General features: G+C 40.0%; 1 protein-coding gene across 6 annotated transcripts in view; it reads left to right on the forward strand.

The window, feature by feature from the left end:
* Positions 1-25,415, forward strand: part of map2k5 (mitogen-activated protein kinase kinase 5) — a 393,643-nt gene that overhangs the window by 163,941 nt on the left and 204,287 nt on the right. For all 6 annotated transcript variants that reach the window (XM_060852989.1, XM_060852986.1, XM_060852988.1 and 3 more), the window contains exon 9: positions 14,298-14,337. In XM_060852989.1, the coding sequence (XP_060708972.1) occupies positions 14,298-14,337 (40 nt within the window). The remainder of the gene's footprint in view (positions 1-14,297; positions 14,338-25,415) is intronic.

A 25,415-nucleotide genomic window follows, 5' to 3' on the forward strand; every position in this document is an offset into this window, starting at 1 on the left:
AAAAGGTCTTGGCTATTCACCTCATCTATGCCCCTCAGGTCACCCTCAACTTCCTGCACTGCAGGGAACAAAAGTATCCAGACTCTCCTTATAACTCAAACCTTCCAGTTTCCGTAACATATTTGTAAATCCTTTCTGCGTCCTTTCCAGTTTAATAACATCTTTCCAATAGCAAGGTGACCAGAATTGTATACAGTACTTGAAATGTGGCCTTACCAATGTCTTTTACAGCTGTAACATGGCGTCCTAAGTCCTGTTCTGAGTGCACTGACCAATGAGGGCAAGCATGCCAAATGCCTTCTGTCTACCTGTGATGCTACTTTCAAGGAACTATATACCGACAAAGTGCCCCAGAACCCTACTATTAACTGTGCCAGTCCTTCCTTGGTTTGTCTTACCAAAATGCAACACCTCGCATTTATCTAAATGAAACTCCCTTTGCTATTCCTCAGCCCACTGATTCAGTTTCTGAAGATTCAGTTGTACACTTAGACAACTCCTTCACTGTTCACTTTACCACTAGTTTAGGTGTCATCTGCAAACTTGCAAACCATGCCTCCTATACTCTCTTTGAAATCATTTATATAAGTAATGAACACCAGTGGATTCAGCACCGATCTTTGCAGCATACCGCTGGTCACAAGCCTCCAGTCTGAACAACAATTCTCTACCACCGCCCTCTGTCTCCTACCATCAAGCCAATTTTGTATCCAATTGGCTAGCTCTCCCTGGATCCCATGGGATCTAACCTTAATAATCAGTCTACTATGTGCAGCTTTGTCCAAGACCATTACTAAAACCCAGAAAGACAACATCTGCCACTTTCCTTTTGTATATCTTCTTGGTCACCTCTTCAAAAAACTCAATCAAGTTTGTGAGACACTATTTCCCATGCACAAAGTCATGCTGACGGTCAAAAATCAACCTTGCTTGTCCAAGTGCATTTAGATCCTGTCTCTCAGAATCCCCTCCAACAACCTACCCATCACTGACCTCAGGTTCATCAGTCTGTAGTTCCCTGATTTTTCCTAGCAGGTCTTTCTTAAATAGTGGCCAACATTAGCCACCCTCCAGTCTTCTGTAGCTATCGATAAAAATATTTCTGCTAGGTGCCCCACAGTTTCTTTCCTAGCTTCCCACACACTTGATCAGGACCTGGGGATGTATCTAACTTTTTACATTTTAAAACCTACAGCACCTCCTCTTCTGAAATGTGGACTGTTTTCAAGATATCACTGTTTATTTCCATGAGTTCCCTAGCTTCCATTTCTTTTTTTACAGTAAATACTGACCTGAAGTATTTGTTTAGGATCTCATACATCTCCTGTACTTCCTCACATAAATGGCTTCATTGATCATTCAGGGGCCCTATTCTTTCCCTGGTTACTCTTTTGCCCTTCATGTACTTGCAGAATCTCTTTATTCTCCATAATTTTATTTGACAAATCTATTCTCATGGTTCCCTTTTTGCCCTCCTGATTTCCCTTTGAAGTGTACTGCTACACCCCTCATTCTTCTCAAGTGATTCACTTAACCCCAGCTCTCTATACCGGATTTATACCTACTTATGTTTCTTGACCAGAGCCTCAATATCTCGTCATCCAGAGTTCCCTACTGCTGCTAGCCTTGCCATTCACACTAGAAAAATATGCTGTCCCTGAACTCTTGTTATCTTGCTTTTGAAATCCTCCCACTTGCCAGAGGTCCCATTACCTGCAAACAACCTCCCCCAATTAACTACCTAGTACCATCAAAATTGGCCTTGCCTCAATTCGAACTTTAAATTGTGGACCAGGCCTGCCCTTTTCCATAACTATTTTAAAACTAATACAATTTTAGTCACTGGTCTCAAAATGTTCCTCCAGTAACACTTCACTCACTTACCCTGCCTTATTTCTCAAGAAGAGGTCAAGTTGTGCCTGTTATCTGGAGGAGCCATCTACATATTGAATGCGGAAGTTTTCTTGAACGCACTTAAACTCCTTCCCATCGAAGTCCTGAGACAGGAACTGCCATAGTGTTATGTTAGAAAGTTAAAATCCTCTGCTATTACAACAGTATTTTTCTCACAGCTACCTCTGTTCTCCCTAAATATTTACTCCTCAATTTCCTGCTGACTATTGGGGGGGCTTATAGTACAATCCCATCAAAGGGATCACCCCTTTCTCATTTCTCAGTTCTCGTAGCTTCACTGGATGATCCTTCAGGAATATCTTCTCTAAGTACTGCTGTGATGTTTTCCCTAATCAAAAACACCACTTCCCTCTCCTCTCTTGCCTCCCCTTATGTCCTTCCTAGAGCACCAATACCCTGGAATATTGACATGCCAATTCTGTTCCTCCCTCAGCCATGTTTTTTCTGTAATAGCTATGCTATCATAGACCCATGTTCCCATCCATTATCCCAATTCATTTTTGTTTGTACTTTAATTGCAGTGGAGGATTAAAGTGTGTTTTGCTTAATGCCAAGTAGGTTCATCAATCAAATCGTACCTGGAACATAGCACCTTACATTTGCATTTAAACGAGATAAACGTTAGAATTTAGGCTATGTCCTTGATATATTTTGAGGAAGTTTAGTCTGGCCTATAACACTCGTATTGTCAATCTGGTTCATGGGTACGCTTGATTCCATGTGTGAATTTTCAATTGCTCGCCAACTGGACTACATTTTTGGGTCATGCTTTTATCTCCTAGAAACTATAGATAAGCGGATATTGGTGATACGAAATGAGGAAGCAATGGTAGTAAGCGCACTGAAAGAATTCCTTGCTAATCATGGCTAACATTGCCACAAAACAATCAGAGAAAATATTCTCTCTATTATTTGAAGTATGTACCTTTCGGAAGAGAGTTTCAGCATGCAGGATTTTTATACCTAACGCTCATTCCAGTCATAGTGGCACAGACAAAGAGAATAGTATCCTTCAGGTCTGAGCTTCTTTATAGATTTACATGTGAGTGCAGTGCTGGGATAATAAACTTTGAAGATGTTAGATGGGATGAAGAACAATGGTGTTTCTGTAGACAAGTGAAGAATTGACTTAAGTTCCAGATGAGATTGAATTTTATACGGAAAGTTTGAGAAGCTACTGAAGACTTGGAACTAGGAGGTGACAAAGGTGCAGGTGAATGTTTACATTGTTACACAGTATTAATTTCTAAATGGGATATTGTCTATGCTCAAATATCCACAAGATCAAATTACATTGAAGCTGAAACAGTCCATTCAACTGAATGAATCTGCTCTGCCATTTAGTGAAATCATTTATCATCTGATAATCCTCAGTTCCACTTTCCTGCCTTTTTCCCTTACCCCATGATTCCCTTACTGATTAAAGAAATCTGTGTATCTCAACTTTGAATATACTTAACAACTCGACCTTTGCTGATGGTCGCCACTGATGATGTTACCTAGCCAGGATATGAAATGTCTGGATATCAAACCTACAGCTCAGCGAGCAAACCTGCACCCTAAACCTCAACCTGAGCTACAAACCTTCACAAACCTTGCATCGACCTTTACTGTCCTTTGCAATAAAGAATTCCACAAACTCACTGCCCTCTGAGGGAAGAAATTTCTCCTCATCTCTATATGGTGGCTCAGTGGTTAGCACTGCTGCCTCTCAGCATCAATGACCTGGGTTCAATTCCAGCCTCTGGTGACTGTATGGAGTTTGCACATTCTCCCCATTTCTGCATGGGTTTCCTCTGGGTGCACTGGTTTCCTCCCACAACCCAAAGACGTGCAGGTTCAATGAATTGCCCATAGTGTTCAGGGATGTATAGGTTAGGTGCATTAATCAGGGACAAATATAGGTTAATAGGGTAGGGGAATGGGTCTGAGTGGGTTACTTTTCGGAAGATTGGTGTGGACCCATTGAGCCGGAGGGCCTGCTTCCACATTGTAGGGATTTTGTTTCATTTCATTTCATAACTGGATGACCTCTTGCTCTGAGATTGGATCCTCTGATTCTCGATTTTCCCACAAGGGGAAACAAATCACTCTGCATCTATACTGCCAAACCCTCTAAAAAGTATATATATTTTAATGAGTCAGCCTCTTGGTACTCTGAACATGAGTACACGTCCAACCCACTCAATCTTTCCTCATAAGAAAATCTCTCCATTCCTAGAATCAACACACTGAATCTTCACTGCACTGTCTCTAATACCAGGGTATTTTTCCCTGAGATAAGGGAACCAGAATTGATGACAGTATTCTAGGTATGTTGAAAAGTGTGGTGTTGGAAAAGCACAGCAGGTCAAGCAGCATCTGAGGAGCCGGAGATTCGACATTTCGGGCATAAGCCCTTCGTCAGGAATGTGCCCTGATGAAGAGCTTATGCCCGAAATGTCGATTCTCCTGTTCCTCAATGCTGCCTGACCTGCTGTGCTTTTCCAGCAGCACACTTTTCAACTCTGATCTCCAACATCACCATTCTTCACTTTCTCTGTATTCGAGGTTTGGTCAACTAGTGCCTTGTATAGATTTTGTAGGACTTCCAAATTTTATACTCCACTCCTTTGAGAAAAAGGCCCAAATTCCACTTTCCATCCCTATTATCTGCTGAACTTGTATGCTAGCTGTTTACGATTAATGCATAAATGTCTCCTGAATTCTTCTGTGGTTCAGCTTTCTGTGCTTTCTCCATTTAACTAATACTCAGTCCCTCTACTCTTCCTGGCAAAGTGCATAATTTTGTATTTCTCAGATTATATTCTATCTGTGAAGTTTTTGTTCAGTCACTTTACCTGTCTATATCCCTCTGTAAATGCTTTGTGTCATCTTCACCACTTGTGATCACAAATTTGTATACCAGCATCCAAATTATTAATGCATTTTGTGACCCCAGCACTGATTTTTATGGCACTCCACTAGTTACGGATTGCTATCTTGAAAATGTTCCTTTTATATTAACTCTGTCTTCCATTAGTTAGCCAATCCTCTATCCATGGTTATATACTTTTTCTTTCATTTGTTCATGGGAAATGAGATTGCAGGCTAAGCCAGCATAATTAACCGCCCTCTGGATAATTAAAGATATGTAAGAGTAAACCACACTGCTGTGGATCTGAAATTGTATACAAACCAGACCAGGTAAGGATAACAGATCTCTGGCCCTAAAGGACACGAGTCTTTACGTCAATCAACAGTGGTTATGCGCTTTCCATTAAATTAGCTTTTAATTTATTTCAGATTTTACCATCTACAGTGGTGGAATTCAAGTCCATGTCCAGAGAACATTAACTTGGGATTTTGAATTACTAGTGCAGTGGTATTATCACTATGTAACTGCAACTATTTCCACTATCATGGGCTCTTAAGTGGCCAAATTGTCAGGCATGATTTCCCCTTCATGAAGTTATGCTGACTCTGCTTGTATTTCTGAATGCACTGGTATTACATACTTTATAGTGGGCTCTAATGTTTTCAAAAATACTGATATTAAGCTAACTGGTCTATAGTATGACTTGGTTTTTTTTGGTCTCTTTCCCTTTTTGAATAAGGATATTAGATTGGCAGTTTTCCAATCCTCTGAGACATTTCCAGACTCTAAGGATTCTTGGAAGATCACTGCCTGTGCAACCACTATCTTTGTAGCTACTTCCTTTAATATCCTAGGATACATCCCATCAGGTCCCATTAGTTTTGCTTTGTACTTTTTCTCTACTATGTTATTGTATTTATTTCCTCACTACTTTTATTCTTTGACTATCTAGTGGCTTGAAAATGCTATTAGTATCTTTTGTTGTGAAAACTGTTTGTTCATCTCCTCTGTCATTACCTATTTCCCCAGTACCATTCTCTAAGGGGCCTATGTTCACTCTGGCTTCTCTCTTCCCTTTTTATATGTTTAAAGAAGCTCTTGCAGACCCTCTTGATGTATCTTGCAAATTTTCTCTCAAAGTTTATTTCCTGCCTCTTTTTTTGGGTCAGTTTTTAGTTTTTATAAGTGCCTCTAGTTAACCACCAGTCTTTACCATAATGTCTTTTTTCCTTTTTCAATTCAATGCTCTCCAGACCTTCCTTAGCTTAATACAGTTGGCTTATCTACTTCCTCAAAGCCTTTTCTCTTAATGCATATGTCTTTATTATAAGTCATGAACTATTTTCTCAAACATCTACCATTGTTCCTCAACTCACTTTGCTGCTAAATTCCTTTCTCAGTCCACTTCAGCTAACTCTGCACTCATTTCATTGTAATTATCCTTATTTAAGTTTAGCACTGTTGTTTCTGACTCATGTTTCTCAAACTGAATGCTAAAGTCTACTATACTCTGGTCACTGTTTCCCAAGGCATTTTTTTGTCTGAGATCAATTATTAAACTTGCTTCATTGCACATTAGTAAATCCAAAATATCCTGATCCCTGGTTTGATCCACAACATATTGTTCTCGAAAACTAACCGGTATACACTCCATGAATTCTTCCTCTTCACTATCTCTGCCAATTTGACTTTCCCAGTCAACATGAAAATTAAAATCACCTGTGAAAATTGCATTGTGTTTTTAAAAAAAAATCCCCTCATTATCTCCTGATTCTTTTTCTGTCCAAGAGTTTATCTACATTTAGGGAGTCTAGGGTCAAACCAACAGTTGTTGAAGTATTACTATTTTTATTGCAAGTTATCTGACACCCCTTGTAAGTTAGCGAGGTTTGAGAAGATTTGTAGCTCAGGTTGAGGTTCTGGATATAGGTTTGCTCGCTGAGCTAGAAGGTTCATTTTCAGACGTTTTGTCACCATACTAGGTAACATCTTCGGTGAGCCTCTGGACACAGCCTTGTTGATGATTCCTGCTTTCTATTTATATGTTTGGGTTTCTTTGGGTTGGTGACATCATTTCCTATGATGATGTCATTTCCTGTTATTTTTCTCAGGGGGTGATAAATCATGTCCAAGTCAATGTGTTTTTTGATAGAGCTCTGGTTGGAATGCCATGCTTCTAGAAATTCTCATGCATGTCTCTGTTTGGTTTGTCCTAGGATAAATGTGTTGTCCCAGTCGAAGTGGTGTCCTTCCTTATCTGAATGTAAGGATATTAGTGAGAGAGGGTCATGTTTTGTGGCTAATTGATATTCATGTATCCTGGTGGCTAGTTTTCTGCCTGTTTGTCCAGTGCTTTTTACAGTCCTAGTACAGTCGTTTGTACATGACATTAGTTTTGCTTGTTGTCTGTAGCTGCTGTTCATTAGCTGCTGTTTTAGTGTGTTGATGGGCTTGTGGGCTACCATGATGCCAAAGGATATGAATAGTCTAGCAGTCATTTCTGAGATGTCTGATGTAGGGGATAGTAGCTAGGGTTTCTGGATGTGTTTTGTCTGCTTGTTTTGGTTTGTTGCTGAGAAATCGGCAGACTGTGTTCATTGGGTACCCATTCTTTTTGAATACACTGTGTATCGGTGATTTTCCTCTGCTGTGCGTAGTTCCTTTGTACTGCAGTGTGTGGTGGCTCATTGGAATAATGTTCTGATGCAGCTTCGTTTGTGGATGTTGGAGTGATTGCTTCTGTAGTTCAATATTTGGTCTGTATATGTTGTTTTCCTATAGACACTGGTTTGAAGTTCCCCATTGGCTGTTCGCTCTACTGCAGCATCTAGGAATGGCAGTTTGTTGTTCTTTTCCTCCACTTTAGTCATTTTATGCCAGTAAGGGTATTATTGATGGTCTTGAATTCACTAAAATTCACTAAAGAGAAGGAAAACAACAACAAACTGCCTTTCCTAGATGTCACAGTACAACGAACAGCCAATGGGGAACTTCAAACCAGTGTCTATAGGGAAACAACATATACAGAACAAATATTAAACTACAGAAACAATCACCACAACATCCACAAATGAAACTGCATTAGAACATTATTCCAACGAGCCACCAAACACAGCAGTGCAGACGAACTACACAGAGCAGAGGAAAATCACCTAAAAGGCGTATTCAAAAAGAACACAGCCCACAGATTTTTCAGCGACAAAACACATCCAGAAACCCTAGCCACTCTCCCCTACATCAAAGACATCTCAGAAATGACTGCCAGACTACTCAGATCCCTTGGCATCATGGTAGCCTACAAACCCACCAACACACTAAAACAGCAGCTAATGAACTTGAAAGACCCTATACAGACAACAAGCAAAACTAATGTCATGTATAAAACATCATGCAAGGAATGTAACAAACACTACATTGAATAAACAGGCAGAAAACTAGCCACCAGGATACATGAACATCAATTAGCCACAAAACGACATAACACTCTCTCACTCGTATTCTTACATACTGATGAGGAAGGACACCACTTCGACTGGGCCAACACATCCATCCTAGGGCGAGCCAAACAGAGACATGCATGAGAATTCCTAGAAGCATGGCATTCCAACCAGAACTCTATCTAAAAGCACATTAACTTGGGCATAATTTACAACCCTCTGAGAAAAATAACAGGAAATTACATCACCACAGAAAATTATGACACCAAGCCAAATAAATATAAATAGAAAGCAGGAATCTTCAGCAATGCTTTGTCCAGAGGCTCACTGAAGATGTTACCTGGTATGGTGAAGAAACGTCTGAAAATGAATCTTCCAGCTCAGTGAGCAAACCTACATCTGGACCCTTTGTAAGTGTTCTTCACCAAGCTGGTACAAGCACTGAAAAATGCCATGTTGCATATGAGCTGAAGCCAGGAAGCTGTGTACAATCGAGATTTGGCAGTCAAAAAGTAACCGGTTGCTTGTGACGTGGTGACTACTTATTAATGACAAAGGTCTTCTGCCTGCCAACTATTATGTGATTGGCTCTGGTGAAGCTGAAGAGCTTGTGGTTGTGAATGTTTGAGGGATAAGTATTTGGACCTCTGGAAGAGAAAGACATGATTTTATTCTGCACTGAAAAGTATTTCAAGTCTGAAGGTAGTCATTTTATTCCCTTTTTCAGTTGCTCTGAGTTGATATGAGCTTTAAATAAAAAATCAAAGACCTTGATAATTGTGAACCAGTTTTAACTGGTAGAGTTATTTGTCGATAGTGCTTAATTGTTTATCTATAGTTGGAATCTATTTATTTGTAATGAATAATAATCCTTGTTAAGTACAGAAACCTGATCCATGCATTTTCTCAATCTGTGTAAAAGATCAATAAATTGGAAAATTGTGTGCACTTTTAAAAATCTTTAATTTTTGTGATGTGTGTGGGGATAAGGGAACTTGATTTCCAGCACCCTATTTCATTGTGTTGTAAAACTTTTGAAACGTCTGATACACCGTGGCCAGCATGGTGGCTCAGTGGTTAGCACTGTTGTTTCACAGCGCCAGGGACCCAGGTTTGGTTTCAGCCTCAGGCAACTGTCTGTGTGGAGTTTGCACATTCTCCCTGTGTCTGCATGGATTTCCTCCGGGTGCTCTGGTTCCCTCCCACAATCCAAAGATGTGCAGGTTAGGTGAATTGGCTATGCTAAATTGCCCATGGTGTTCATGAATGTGTAGGTTAGGTGCATTAGTCAGGCGTAAATGTAGAGCAGTAGGGGAATGAGTCTGGGTAGGTTACTATAGAGAGGGTTATGTGGACTTGTTGGGCTGAAAAGCCTATTTCCACAATGTAGGGATTCTTTCTATTCTATTCAACCTGAATCTTTAATTCCCAGCTTTGATCTCCTTATAACTATGTCTTTGTAACAGCTATTAGATCATACACATTAGCTCTATTTGTACCATTAATTCTTGTGTTTAATCTCAAATACTACATGTATTTAAGTAAAACTGCATTAATTTTGCCTTTATCGGATTTTTCCCTTTGACCTTATTTGCTGCTGTTTTCCTACATTTGTACACAGTGAGCCTTCATGTCCCACTGTGGGGATGCATCTTAATCTCTGAGTGAAATTAAGGGAAAGAGGAGCTGGGGGACTGAAGGAATGGGTAGGCAGCTGTAGTTGAATGTACACGGTTTGGGTGATGACGTGCCGAAGTGGGAAGTCTGTGGGGTTGATGAAATTGCTACCTAGAAAGGTGACAATGATGTTGAGGATTTCAGCAGGATGTGTTTGTTGAGTTTAGATGCCACTGGCAGAGGACAGTCTTAAAGATAACTGCTGTGTTGGAATGCGCAATGGGTGAGGTAAGTGAGCAGATTTGTGAAGGATGGGCCTATGTTTGTCACTGAGTTGGCGGCATCGCTGCAGTTTCTCCGTTATGATGGCCAGTGCCTCTTGTGTGCCTGCTGACAGTTCAGCTCTTTTCTATGCATCTGAACGAAGTTGTTCACTGCCAAACTCACAAGGTCATTTCCAGGTGGGGGCTTAGCACATGCCCAATCCCCATCAGTCCTCCAACTGCTGGCATTTTTTCCCTTGCCCATCTGCAGAGCTGTTGGTGTGTGGAACTTTAAGTGCATTCTTATAGAACCCATTGAAATGTCCTCAGCTATGTTACTGGGTGTTCCAGGAATCAGTGTAGATGGTAGTATGGACAGAGTGGAGGGATTATCATTTGGGAAGGCAGAGAAACTTTCCTTATAGGAGACAGGCTGATCCTTGGGTGGATAGGTATGCCTGTAAGACATAAGAGGCAGAAGGTATTACAATTGCTGGTTAGTAGTGATGTCCAACTCCTGGTTAATGTGACTGTTGCAGTGAGATAACAAGTGTTCCTTAGTTGGCTATTGGAACATGGATTCCTCCACATCCCCGCAAAAGCGGTCCCTGCCTTCTCCTGCTAGGGCAAGAACCCTTTCTTAAATCACAAAAATCCGTACTTTGCTACCTGTTCTGTCGTTCTGATCTGTTATGGGGTAAGCCACCCAGACTCATTCCCCTATTGCTCTTCACCTGTAATGTCATAAAGGGGTTGAATGACTAAGATGCACGTGGTGGCACAACTGTTGGGTCTAGTGCATGTGGATGATAGATGTTGAGGTATTCCAAGAGAGGGAGGATGGAGCACAGAAAACATGTGGGTTTGATGGTGATGGAGAATGGGGTGTTACAAAAGTGAGTGAGGGAGTACCTTTCATGCAACAGAGGTGATGTCAGACCACAGGTATTGGTGGGAGGGAGGTGTAGTGGTAGAAAGAAGTATGAGGTAGCAGGAAGAAAATGATTGGGGAGCTAAAAACAAACTGAAGACTTTATTTTTACTTTAAAGACTAGAAATACATCTACCAATCAGCTGTTTCTCTCGCTCATCTCTCACTCTGGAGAGTTTACTTTTTGCAGTACACCTTAGTTAAAGCACCTCTGACTCCCTCAGCACTGAATTCCCACTTGAACTAAACTTCCAGCTGTGCTCATTTCACCTTTGTGTTACTCAAGGGAAGTATTTATTCATGCTGACCATGGTCCTTACTAACTGTGGAGCTAAAATATCTTTCTGATGTGGATCTGCTTGGAGTCACCTCTTAAGTACAATAATCAGCACTTAATTTGGGCAAGGGATTTCATGTGTTGTAATGCTAACTGCCACAATCATGAAACTGCCTCTTCTAATTAGGCTATTTTAAATTACTTAAAGGCTGGTCTACTTATTCTACCTAATGTGCAAAGTTTGCCAATGAGTAGGTTGTGATATAAAAATGCCATATTAAATCTATGACTTTAAACGAAAGAGCTAGAGCTGCAAATAAAACAGAAACCTGTAAATAGGTGATTAGATTATGAAAGGTTAAGAGGAGGTAGTAATGTTCTTGAGTTAAATAATTTAATGCATTGGTCAAGCCTATTTAATGCTAATATGCTCATAGAGTATGTGGGGAATTTCACATTAGACCTGGATATTAAAGCTTTTTGATGCTTTTATACGTTTAACGAGCAAATTGAGGTGCTTTAACCTAGAATCCCAATTTACGCTGGAGACTTTGTATTGCTATAAATCTGTCCTAAATTTAATCAGAATTAAACTGCAATGATATAAATCTGGTATTAAAATTCACCCCTTCTTGTCGAAGGCAAGGCTCTTTTAAGGTTTATATCCCCAGCGTAAACCGACAAGCAGATCTAAAGTAGAAATAGTATGAATACTTTGTCACCAGCATGTTTTACATTATGACCCTTTAAAGTTAATCTGGCCAGGACCTGAAGCAATTTAAAGCAGAATAGCTGCAGGTTCTTGTATAAGTAGGGCTTCAGAAACATTCATGACCTCAAATGGGCTTTTTAGGGGAATAGGAAGTGATGCGGTATTTGGGGAATTCTGTAAGTGGGTTATGTTATAAAAACAGCCTGATCAGTTTATGTTATAGTAATGGATGCATACGGTGCATAGGGATTTTGTTCTTTAATTGCTATGTGTTTATATTAGTTTGGCCAGGTTTGAAAATTACCTAACATCCTGGTGACTCACATTATGGATAAGGAAACGGTTCTTTCACTCACTCTTGTTTGCATGTAAAAATGGCTAGAAGTTTAGTTTTGCACTTTCTAAGTCTGACTCTTGGGTTATTGACTCACATGACCAGCACTGAATGCAAGCAACCTTATTCCTATACTGAGCAGTGTAGTTGAGTTTTTACGTGTGTCGTTTGAAGTCACAGTGTTAAAGGTCAATTAGGATACCTTGTGGAGACTTGCAGGTTAAGTTGCTTGTAAAATATGCTGTTAGAATGACTAGTGTGAAAATTAGAAATGTCACTAGTCACCGTGTACTTGAGGCAGTGTAAAAGGACCCTTTATTTTACATCAAAACTGTGATATTTCTATTGCAAAAGTGGTTTGTATTGATAGTACATTCAATCAGTAGAATACACTGTATTCTTTACTATTCCATTCCTCACTGAAATTTCATTGATTGTGTTTAATTGGGTTGACTTTTACCCAGTAGTGGAACTAGCACGTTTTTGTGCAATTTAGCTAGAATGCTGCAATGTGTGTCAAATATTTGGAGACTTGATCTTTATCTCTCCTTCTCTCTCTACCATGTGTAGAGTCAACTGTAAACATGCATTGTGTTGCCTGGTTCTTTAATATTACTGTTTTCCAATTGATTCATGCATATTTATGTATTTGTTAGGTAATTTTTCTTCAGCAATAATTTACCTTGCTTCAAGAGGTCATTTAAACATAATAATTCTGTTATAATTTGATTTCATATTCTATTGATTTATTTTCTTTTTCATTTACTTACATATAATTTTAAATTTACACTAACTACCATAACGTTAAATGTCTATTGTTGCAGTTTTGTGGTTAGAACATGCTGGCCAGAGCCTCCAATAAGGATTGTTTTCTGTACAGTGAAATGATTTTGTTCTATAAATGTCATATGATGATGTATTGACCAACATTCAGGTGGTGAAGTCAGTTTAATCAAATTAGTTACACTAAAGTGGCAACATACATTTTTGCTGCCACTTTAAAAAATATCAGTGAGTTGGTAGCAATTATATGCTGAGCAGCTCAGTAAGAGGTAAAATGTAAGGATGATCAGTGTTGAGAAATGGGTGAAGAGTTTTCCTGCTGGAAATGGTGGTCTATGTTGAATACTTCCGTCCATATTGGAGCAAATGTATTCAAATTAGACAATTGATTTCCCATTATTAAGGCCTTAATAATGCAGCTTATAATGAAAACAAATATGTTCTTCATATTCAGTGTTACTTAGGTGAGGACTTTTATAAAGGAACAATCTGATACCTGGTGCAATCAGTCAATTTTTTATCCCAAGGTAGTAAATTTTGAAAAATGTATTTTCTTCAGTTGGGTTGGCATCATGGCAAGTGTGCAGCAATTTTTCTCTAACTCTCACCTGCGACAGCTCACCCATCTGGGACAACTGCCAGACACCTGCCATCAACAAGTAAATAACCATGAGCCTGGAAGATTCATGAAGGTCAGCACTCAACAGGATAACTGAGCACAAACATTTCATGAACCCACCACACATCAGGAAATCCACCCTAAGAGTTTCAGGCTCTACAAGCAATTGTTTCCAAGTTCCCTCAACTATTGCACTGTCAGACAATTGATTTGCAATCTTGTGTTCAGCCAAGATACTTCTCAGTGGGATATAAATGTAGCATTTGGGTACCAAAATATTCTATTCTTCATCATTAGGAACATTGGCTGGGGCAGGTAAAAAAATATGGACAGCCAAAGAAAGATGCACAGTTGCTTAGCTGCCATATTTGCTGAAATCTATGGTCTGAGACTTTAGAAGGCTGCACAGCAGAGAAAATAGAATTGATTGATTTATGAAACAACAGATTTGTTGTGAACCCAAACTTCACGATTAACACATTGTTTTGATGTGAATCTCATGCACTGCTTTGGTATGTGGATTATTCAGTATCTATATTTTATATCCACACAGAGCTTACCATGTTCCAAGTGGAAAAATATTAGCAGTTAAGGTAAGATGAATATTTTGTTTATGCATTATTATTTTGTAGTTATTGAACAGTGTATATTGCTGTTGTTTTTTTCAAATGCTGTTTGTATTGATATTATGCACATTGCATCATCCATACATTTTTTCTCATTTTTTTAAGAATCTGTATTCTTTATTTCCCTTTATAGCCAGCAGCACTGATGTCAACTACCATTAGAGTTCAGATCGACTACCGCAGTATTATTTGAGAATCAAACTTAGTCAGACACCATCTCCATCATTTAGTGCCACAGAGGCAATATTTTTCCCACCAGGCCAACATTATAGATACTTTGATTAATATACTATGGTAAAGACATATTTATATCATTTGTATAGATTAGTGTGGTGCTGGAAGCACAGCAGGTCAGGCAACATCCGAGGAGCGGAAAACGGATGTTTCGGGCAAAAACCCTTCATTAGGAATAGAGGCAGAACAGTGGAGAGGGGGTGGGGAGAAAGTAGCATAGAGTGCAATGGGTGAATGGGAGTGGGGATAAAGGTGATAGGTCAGAGAGGAGGTGGAGTGGATATTTGGAAAGGAAGATAGGCAGGTAGGACAGGTCATGAGGGCGGTGCTGAGCAGGAAGGTTGGAAGTTTGTGAGAAGATTTGTAGCTCGGGTGCTCGTTGTTGTGGTTCTGTTCGTCGAGCTGGGAATTTGTGTTTCAGAAGTTTCGTCCCCTGTCTAGGTGACCTCCTCAGTGCTTGGGACCCTCCTGTGAAGCGCTTCTGTGATCTTTCCTCCTGCATTTATAGCAGTTTGAATCTGCCGCTTCCAGTTGTCAGTTTCAGCTGTCCGTTGCAGTGGTTGGTATATTGGGTCCAGGTCAATGTGCTTATTGATTGAATCTGTGGATGAATGCCATGCCTCTAGGAATTCCCTGGCTGTTCTCTGTTTGGCTTGTCCTATAATAGTAGTGTTGTCCCAGTCAAATTCATGTTGCTTGTCATCTGCATGTGTGGCTACTAAGGATAGCTGGTCGTGTCGTTTCGTGGCTAGTTGGTATTCATGGATGCGGATCGTTAGCTGTCTTCCTGTTTGTCCTATGTAGTGTTTTGTGCAGTCCTTGCATGGGATTTTGTACACTACATTGGTTTTGCTCATGCTGGGTATTGGGTCCCTCATTCTGGTGAGTTGTTGTCTGAGAGTGGCTGTTGATTTGTGTGCTGTTATGAGTCCTAGTGGTCGCAGTAGTCTGGCTGTCAGTTCGGAAATGCTCTTGATGTGTGGTGGTGTGGCTAGTCCATTGGGTTGCAGCGTGTCCTCATTGCGGAAATGCCGCAACCCAAAGGACTAGCTACACTACCATACATCAAGAGCATTTCGAAACTGACAGCCAGACTACTACGACTACTAGGACTCATAACAACACACAAACCAACAGCCACTCTCAGACAACAACTCAACAGAACGAAGGACCCGATACCCAGCATGAGCAAAACCAATCTAGTGCACAAAATCCCATGCAAGGACTGCACATAACACTACATAGGACAAACAGCAAGACAACTAATGATCTGCATCCATGAACACCAACTAGCCACGAAACGACACGACCAGCTATCCTTAGTAGCCACACATGCAGATGACAAGCAACATGAATTCGACTGGGACAACACTACTATTATAGGGCAAGCCAAACAGAGAACAGCCAGGGAATTCCTAGAGGCATGGCACTCATCCACAGATTCAATCAATAAGCACATTGACCTGGACCCAATATACCAACCACTGCAACGGACAGCTGAAACTGACAACTGGAAGCGGCAGATTCAAACCACTATAAATGCCGGAGGAAAGATCACAGAAGCGCTTCACAGGAGGCTCCCAAGCACTGAGGATGTCACCTGGACAGGGGACAAAACGTCTGCAACACATTCCCAGCTCGGCGAACAGAACCACAACAGGAAGGTTGGAGCTGGGGTGAGGTGGGGGAAGGGGAAATGAGGAAACTGGTGAAATCCACACTGATGCCATGGGATTGAAGTGTTCCGAGGCAGAAGATGAGGCTTTCTTCCTCCAGATGTTGGGTGGTGAGGGAGCGGCCGTGGAGGAGGCCCAGGACCAGTCCTCGGCAGAGTGGAAGGTGGAGTTGTAATGTTGGGCCACGGGGCGGTGGGGTTGATTGTACACCCCAGTCCAAAATGGGCTCCAAATCATTAAAGTCCAACTGTTTTACGAAGGTACTTCCTGGAAGGGGTCTACTACTTTTAAGTTTCACTGGTACTTGATACACTGTGAAATAGGCTTACAGATACTGATATGTTTAAAAAGAATTAACACTATGAAAGTTATTTTGGAATATAAATGCAAAGGTGTAGATCATAAAAGCCCTTACACTTTCAGCAACATTTTCCTGTGTATGTAGTTAGATGCAGTTACATTATAAATGATGTAGTTAGTCACAAATTTGAAGAATGTATTCTTCTTCATTGAGATTCCTTTTCCGAGATGACACTGTCATTGTCCTTAAGGGAAAGATGCATCAGACTCAATAACTTTAAAAAAACAAGTTTTATCCTAAAATATTCTATATTTTAAATTAATCTTAATTTTGTTCTGCAACATTTTTTTTAAAAAAAAGCTCTCATCTCTGGAATCAATCTATGAACATTCTCTGAAAAACTTCTAACGCAAATACATACCACCTCAAATAAGGGGACCAAGATTGTATGAAGTCCTACAAGTGCAGTCTCACTAGTGCTTTGTACAGTTGCAGCAACATTTCCCTACTTTTATATGCTATTCCTTTAGGAATAAATGCCAGACTTGCATTAACTTACCTTATTATTTGCTGCACTTGCATAGGAGTTTTCTGTGATTGAAACATGAGGGCACAGATCCCTCTGCACCAAAGTACTCTGAAGTTTGTATTTAAATAATGAGTTGCCTTGTTATTCTTTAGACAAAAATTGACAACCTCACACCATGTTAAAATCCATTGCCAGATTTTGGCATTTTCACCTAAACTACAAGTACCAATTTGTAAATTTCTCATTTCTTTATTGCAACTTACCTTCCCAGCTATTTTAATGTTATGTGCAAATTTGACGACCATACTTTCTATGCCTGCATCAAACTCTTTAGTTGGTCAAAGCACAGCAGGCCAGGCAGCATCTCAGGAATAGAGAATTCGACGTTTCGAGCATAAACTTATGCTCGAAACGTCGAATTCTCTATTCCTGAGATGCTGCTTGGCCTGCTGTGCTTTGACCAGCAACACATTTTCAGCTGTGATCTCCAGCATCTGCAGACCTCATTTTTTACTCAAACTCTTTAGTATAGATCGTTGATAGTTCTTGTCTGCAGACTAAACTTGTGGCACCCCACTGGTCACATCTTGCAAAATAGAGAGAAAAAAACACTTATCCCAACTCTCTGTTTTTGGTTGATTAGTGAATCCTCTATTCAAGTTAATAAATTTCCCCAAACCCCATATGATCATGCCTTATGTATTAACTCTTTGTGCAGTACCTTATCAAATGCCTTCCGGAAGTCCAAATATACTACATCTACAGGAATCCGTCATTCACTATGTTTGTTACATCCGTAAACTTCAGCAAATTAGACAAACATGATTTACCTTTCATAAAACCATGCTGACTCTAATGATTGCATTTTGACACTTCAAACAGGTCCTGTTATTACTTTGACTAGGTGAAAATTTTCAGAGTTGAAAATTGTGGCACTGGAGAAGCGCAGCAGGTCAGGCAGCATCTGAGGAGCAGGAGAGTTGGCGTTCCAGGCATAAGCCGTTCGTCAGGAATGCCGATGAAGGACTTATGCCTGAAACATCGACTGTCCTGCTCCTCGGATTCTACCTGACCTGCTGCACTTTTCTAGCATCATGCTTTTCGACTACTATTACTTCCTTAATAATGATTCTAACAATTTTTAACAACAGATGCTAAAATAATTGGTCTATAATTTCCTACCTTCTGTCTCTCTCTCTCTCTTTTTTTTAATCCATTGGAACCTCTCTGATATCCAGGGAAGTTTGTAATATTATAACCAAATGATCCATTATCTTTGCTTCCGTTGTCTTTATGATCCTATAGTACTTCAGACCCTAGGGACTTCAATTCCAATATTTTGCTCACTATGTTTCCCAAGTGATGATTGTTCCAAGTTCCTCCCTTGCTATAACTCTGCTTTTCCTGTTACTGTTGGGATGGTACTAGTATCTTACACTATGAAAACTGAGGCAAAATGTTGATTTAGTTCCTCTTGGCATTTCTGATTTCCACACGATTAACTCACTGGTCTCATGCTCCAAGTTACGAACATTCACTTTAGCTGCTCTCTTCCATTTTAAATACTTATAGAAGCTTTTGCTCTTTTTTTTATATTTTAAATTAGGCTTCTTTCATAATATAACTTTAGTCTTTTTAATTACTTTGTTTTTTTCAGTAAACCTTTGTTGATCTTTAAAAGTTACCCAATCTTCCAGTGTACCAAGGCCTTTGGTCGATGTTTTGCTCTAGTTTTTGTCTTTGTTATCTTTAACTTTCTTTTTTAGCCATGGGTACAGTTGCAAAACAAATAAAATGAAATATTCTGAGATAATGCAATAATTTCTTGTTTATAATGTCTGAAGGAATAGACAATATGTACTGAAAACAAAAATTTCTGAAGATCACTACAGGTCAGGCAGCATCCATGGACAGGGAGCAAACTAACCTTTTTGAGTCTTGACTCTTCTTTGGAGCTAACATGAAGTGTGGAAGGGACAGCATTTATACAATGGTAATAGAGGGTGGAGTGCCCTCCAGCCCCAACACTTTCCTCCCGCACCCCACTACTGCATAAATGCTGTCCCCTCCATACGTTCATGCCAGCTCTGATGAAGAATTATTTACATTAGTTTGTTGTCTCTCCAAGAATGCTGCCTGACCCACTGTGATCACCAGCATTTTATGTTGTCACAAGGATTCCAATATCTGCAGTAATGTGCTGCTACAATGTCTTCAATAATAAAATGTAATACTCATAAATAAGTATCTCTTATCCCCATATTGTACAGCTGGTAGCATACCACCTGTGTCTGCCCTGGGGTCTCAATTAGATTATAGAAAATGGAATAGGAAAATGGTTATTTTAGAAGTACTATGCAAAAACAAAATAATATTTTGGAGAAAACTAACATCTAGGAAAATATCTTAAGTGGAACAGTGGGTCCTCAAAATGGAACACTTCTTTTGATTTCATTGAATTAGCAATTACAGAAATGCTTCATTTGAAAAACTGGTCCTGGCTTGTTAACATGTTTTTCATTGAAGGTGCTTGAATCAAAGCAGATAAATGACTGCCTTCTACTCAACAAGCATGTTTTGCAACAATATATTAGGAATGCAATATGGTGTCAACTGGAATCCATAACAACCTTGAAGAAACAGTTGGATAACAATGCTTGCAATGAATTTAAAACTTGTGCATGATTAAAGCAGCCTTTTAAAGTACAGTGTACATGTATATCATCTCATGGCATTCTTCAAAGAGGGCCAAAGTAGTTCCCTTGTGCCCTTCAATCAACCGCACTGAAAGAGTTTCTGGTTTGTTGATTGTGAGATCTTGTTTGTTACGATAGAACGATGACTTCACTTAGAAGTATTTCACAGGTTGTGCAGTCTTTTCTGGTATGTCCTGAGGCAATGAACAGCACTTCAAAAGTGCAGGGTTTTTCTTTCTTCGGTATATTGAAGAACACAGAAATGGGAAATACATTTTTTCTGCCTTTGGGCTTAGTTTGAATTTTAAGTTTTTTGGAGATTCTGGAGCATTATTTTGAGGCAGAAAGTCTACCCAATTTTCAACTCTCAGCTTCACTTTTGCATTGGATTAACTTACTTAATGAAGACACTATTTAAGAATTTTCCCTTTCATCGGGAGGTAGAGGTTTAATAATGAGTTCATTCCTCAAAACCCAGCTTTAAAAAAACTAAATTAGTGTAAAAATTTTTTAAAGTAAATCTGACTACAAACTATTAATCTTGAAGCACAATTTATATTGTCAGAATGCCATATTTGGCACCTGTTACCACTGGAACATGAGAAGCGAGAAACCAAATGGTCATGAAGGTATATTCATGATCAGAGCTGCTCCCATGAAAGTTTGTAATCTTGCACAAAGTCCCTCTGATCAATATTTACTGCCAGTATTAACCTGTTTAGAAGAAACTGAAAATCTATCCAAATATCATTTCCATTCTAAAATAGATACTGTTAATCCTCCAAGTCTGACCATCCGGAAAGAATTTTCTCAATCACATTTTAAACATCAGGTCTATTATTTTAAATGTGCAAATGTAGATTTAAACAGGGTGAAGTATAGAAAGGGAAACTAGGAAGAAGTCAACCACAGAGTTGGTGTTTTTGGGGTGCTATTTCTTTCAAAAAAAAGTAACAAAATGGTTAAATTAAAATTTTTGCAAGATTAATTGTGTAATTTTGCTTTCTACATGTATACATTGAAAGATATGAACAATTCATAGTATTTTTCTCTTGTAACTAATCTTGACGACTATTGGGTACAAATCAGCATTGAAATGCTTAATTTGATTAATCATTTATATAGTAACAATGCATCTCAAATGCTGTAAAAGTACATACAAAGACAATTGTGTCAGCTAGGGATTATGTAAGTAAATTAAACAGGAATAGTAGCTTAATTTGACCTGTGATTCTGCACTCCCTCCCTTAAGTGGAATGTGTGCTGCTCCTGCAAATAGACGAAGTCATCCATGTCAGCCAGTGATGAATTGCCTTATTTATACTGTATATTTTAATAGCCTTGCACTAATTTTAGTTGAGCACAAAGAGTAAATTATAATTCAGTCAGTTGACTGCTTGTATTTAACTTGACAACTCATCCTTGTTTGTCCTGGAGGTGTATTGGTGATCTGAGCAAATTTACTCAGGTACTCCACTCTCAGCCTTAAATGCTATTCCTATTAATTGAGCGACACTGTGGTGGTGAATTATTCATTTTTTTTTCACCAAGAGACCCTGAGTTGAATTTTGTTGGCGAATGACTATTGATTCACAAGTATGTGGTTTTAAATTTTCCTTGGCAGCAGGATATTACAGTTACAAGCCAATTTGAAGCTGCTTTTTATCAATCACCCTACAGCAAGGTACAATATAGGTTTCCACATGATTTCAAATATGTCCCCCATTACATAAGAAGGCATTTGTGTGTCAGGTTAACCAGTTATGTGCATGGTTGTCCTGTGTGATGTAATCAGTTTTTTTTTCTTTTAAACTTAAATTTATATTTTAATTCCAAATTCTTCTCTTGACAGTTTGCACACTGATAAGCCACAAATCAAATGGAATAACCTGGCATATGTTTTCATCATCATCTTCCTTTCTTTCTAAATCTTCTGCCTTCCTGTTATTGTTAGGTCACAACTTGAATACTGTGTTTGGTTCTGGTCAGCTCAATATAGAAGGTTGGAAGAGTGTATATGTACAGAGGAGATTTACAAGGGTATTGTTAGGACTGGAAAAATACAACTATGAGGAAACATAAAATGGGGTTGATCTCCTTGGACAGAACTGATCTTGGACAGAGAGATCAGTTACTAGGTGACACAGAATTAAAGTGATTAGTAGAAAGTTTAGAAGCGAAATGAGGAAAACATGTTTTACCAGAGAGTTGTTGGGATTTAAAGATTTTGTGAAGATCTAGGTCAAGACCTGTTTGGATTCATTAATCTGTTCATTGAGCTGATAGGTTTGTTGGCAGGCGTTTTGTCCCCTTTCTAGGTGACATCATCAGTGCTGTGTTGCCTCCTGTGAAGCGCTGCTATACGTTCCACTTTGAGTATAGACCCAGAGTCCTCAAACATTCCTCATATGTTAAGCTTTTCATTTCTGGGACCATTCTCATGAAGCTCCTCTGAACACGCTCCAGCGCCAGTACATCCTTCCTAAGATATCGGGCTCAAAACTGCACACAATACTCCAAATGTGGTCTGACCAGAGCCTTAGAGAGCGTTGGAAGTACATCCCTGTGTTTATATTCAAGTCCTCTTGAGACAAATGCTATCATTCCATTTGTTTTCCAAACTACTGATTCAACCTGCAATTTTACTTTGAGAGAATCCTGGACTGGAGCTCCCAAGTGTCTTTACTCTTCAGACTTATGAATTTTCTCCCCATTTAGAAAATTGTGCATGCCTTTATTCTTCTTACCAAAGTACATGACTTCACACTTCCCCACATTGAACTCTATCTGCTACTTCTTTGACCACTCTCCTAACCTGTTTAAATCCTTCGACAGCCTCCCTGCCTCCTCAATGCTACCTGTCCCTCTACCTATCTTTGTATCACCTGCAAACTTAGCCAGAATGCCTTCAGTTTCTTCAACTAAATCATTAATGTATGATGTGTACAGTTGTGGTCCTAATCCCTCCTGCTCTTCATAATTCTTCACTTTCACAAGCTGTGGCCTTGAATTTGCAGTTGTAATAACAGAAAAACCTTGAAACATCACCATCATTTTAACTGTGAAGCTGGCAGAAATTTCTGGCAACCACATTAATGAAGTTTAGTGCATAAATGCAACTTTTCCTTTGTCAGTAATTTCCTGTTCTGCATTGTTGACCCCCCCCCACCCCTATAAGGTCATCCCTCAGCCTCCGACGCTCCAGGGAAAACAGCCCCAGCTTGTTCAGCCTCTCCCTGTAGGTCAAATCCTCCAACCTTGGCAACATCCTTGCAAATCTTTTCTGAATTCTTTCAAGTTTCACATCTTTCCAATAGGAAGGAGACTAGAATTGCACGCAATATTCCAACAGTGGCCTAACCAATGTCCTGTATAGCCGCAACATGACCTCCCAACTCCTGTACTCAGTACTCTGACTAATAAAGGAAAGCATACCAAACACCGCACTCACTATCCTATCTACCTGTGACTCCACTTTCAAGGAGCTATGAACCTGCACTCCAAGGTCTATCTGTTCAGCAACACTGCCTAGGATTTTACCATTAAGTAAAAGTCCTGCTTAGATTTGTTGTCCCAAATTGCAGCTCCTCAGCCATGCATTCATCTGCTCTATCCTCCTATTCCTGCCCTCACCAGCTCGTAGCACTGGGGGTAATCCAGATATTACTACCTTTGAGGACTTTTTAAATTCCTGCCTAACTCTCTGTAATGCCCCTTCAAAGTCTCAACCTTTTCCCTGCCAATGTCGTTGGTTCCAATGTGGACAATGACCTCCTGCTGGCCCTTCTCCCCCGTGAGAACATTCTGCGCCCTCTCTGAGACATCCTTGATCCTGGCACCAGGGAAATAACACACCATTCTGCTTTTTCTCTGCTGGCCACAGAAACATCTGTCTGTACCTCTGTTCACAGAATCCCCTAACACAATTGATTTCTTGGAAGCCGACGTACCCCCTCATTGCATTAGAGTCAGTCTCAATACCAGAAACTTGGCTGTTCGTGCTACATCCCCTGAGAATCCATCACCCTCTACATTTTCCAAAACCGCATACCTGTTTGAAAAGGGTATATCCACAAAAGACTCCTGCCCTAGGTGCCGACCTCTCTTGCCCTTCCTGGAGTTAATCCATCTATGTGACTGTATCTGAGACTTTTCCCCATTCCTATAACTGTCATCCATCACATACTGTTGCTGTTGCAAATTCCTCATCACTTCTATCTGTCTCTCCAACCGATCCACTCGATCTGATAAGATTCGCATCCAACAGCATTTATGGCAGATATAATCTGCAGTAACCCTTAAACTCTCTTTAAACTCCGACATCTGATAAGAAGTACATATCACTGCAAAGGCCATTTTTGCTCCTTCACAATCTACAGACCCAGAAAATAACATCATCTTATTCCTCTGCAAACACTGCCCCAGGTTCAATTAATAGCTATGGCTCATATTTTAAGTTTAATCAAGAGACTTATCTCCAAGAACATATAATCAAGAAAGAATCCACTATACTCAATACTGCAGCCTTTCTCTTGGACAGACTTAAAACAACACTTAACTTATCTGATACTGTGCTGTGAACTTCATCCAACAGTTCCTCCAAGATTAGTTGTGAATTTCACTGTTTGTTAATTTTCCCAGTTGCACTCCGATGTCCAACGATACATGAATTCAAACAGCAAAGGCGGTAACTGCAGGTGTGTTCTCTCTCTCTCTCCTGCACTGTCCTCACCGTGCGTTTCCTTTGTCTGCTCTTCTCCCTTTTAAACTGCTGTTGTTTTGACTTGGTTTTTCCAAAGTTCCAAAACAATGCAACAGCGTATAAAACAGTAATTGCTGCTCCTGGAATTCGAGGAAATCACCTCCAACACCTAAATTACCTCAAAAAAAGGAGCAGCTCGTTCAGCCAGAAATTTTTCCTGTCCTCCATCTTGGATTACCCAGAATCACATTGGACTTTTTCTTTTCATTCACTTATAGGATGTGGGTGTTGCTGGCTGAGTAGTTGGGGCGAGCAGTTTTCTTAAATTGCTGTAGTTCATGTGCTGTAAGCAGACCCAAAATACTGTTTGGGAGGGAATTCTAGGATTTTGCCCCTACGACACTGAAGGGATTAGATCAGATTAGATTCCTTACAGTGTGGAAACAGGCCCTTCGACCCAACAAGTCCACATCGACCCTCCGAAGAGCAACTCAACCAGACCCATTCGCCTACATTTACCTCTGACTAATGCACCTAACACTATGGGACTGTGGGAGGAAACCGGAGCACCCGGAGGAAACCCATAAAGACACTGGGAGAATGTGCAAACTCCACACAGACAGTTGCCCGAAGCAGGAATTGAACCCAGGTCCCTCGTGCTGTGAGGGACAGTGTTAACCACTGAGCCACCCCCATCCAACTCTGGATGATGGGTGGCTTGGAAAGGAAGCTGCAGAAGATGATATGGCTATGTATCTCCTGCCTTTGAACCTTCTATATGGATGTGGTCCTGGGTTTGGAAGGTGCTGCCCAAAGAACCTTGATAAATTTCTGCAGTGCATCTTGTAGATAGTGCGACATTGCTGCTATTGAGCATTGGTTGTGGAGGGAGTGGATACTTGTGGAT

Source organism: Hemiscyllium ocellatum, chromosome 39 (genome assembly GCF_020745735.1).
Source record: "Hemiscyllium ocellatum isolate sHemOce1 chromosome 39, sHemOce1.pat.X.cur, whole genome shotgun sequence".
Lineage (NCBI taxonomy): Eukaryota > Metazoa > Chordata > Chondrichthyes > Orectolobiformes > Hemiscylliidae > Hemiscyllium > Hemiscyllium ocellatum.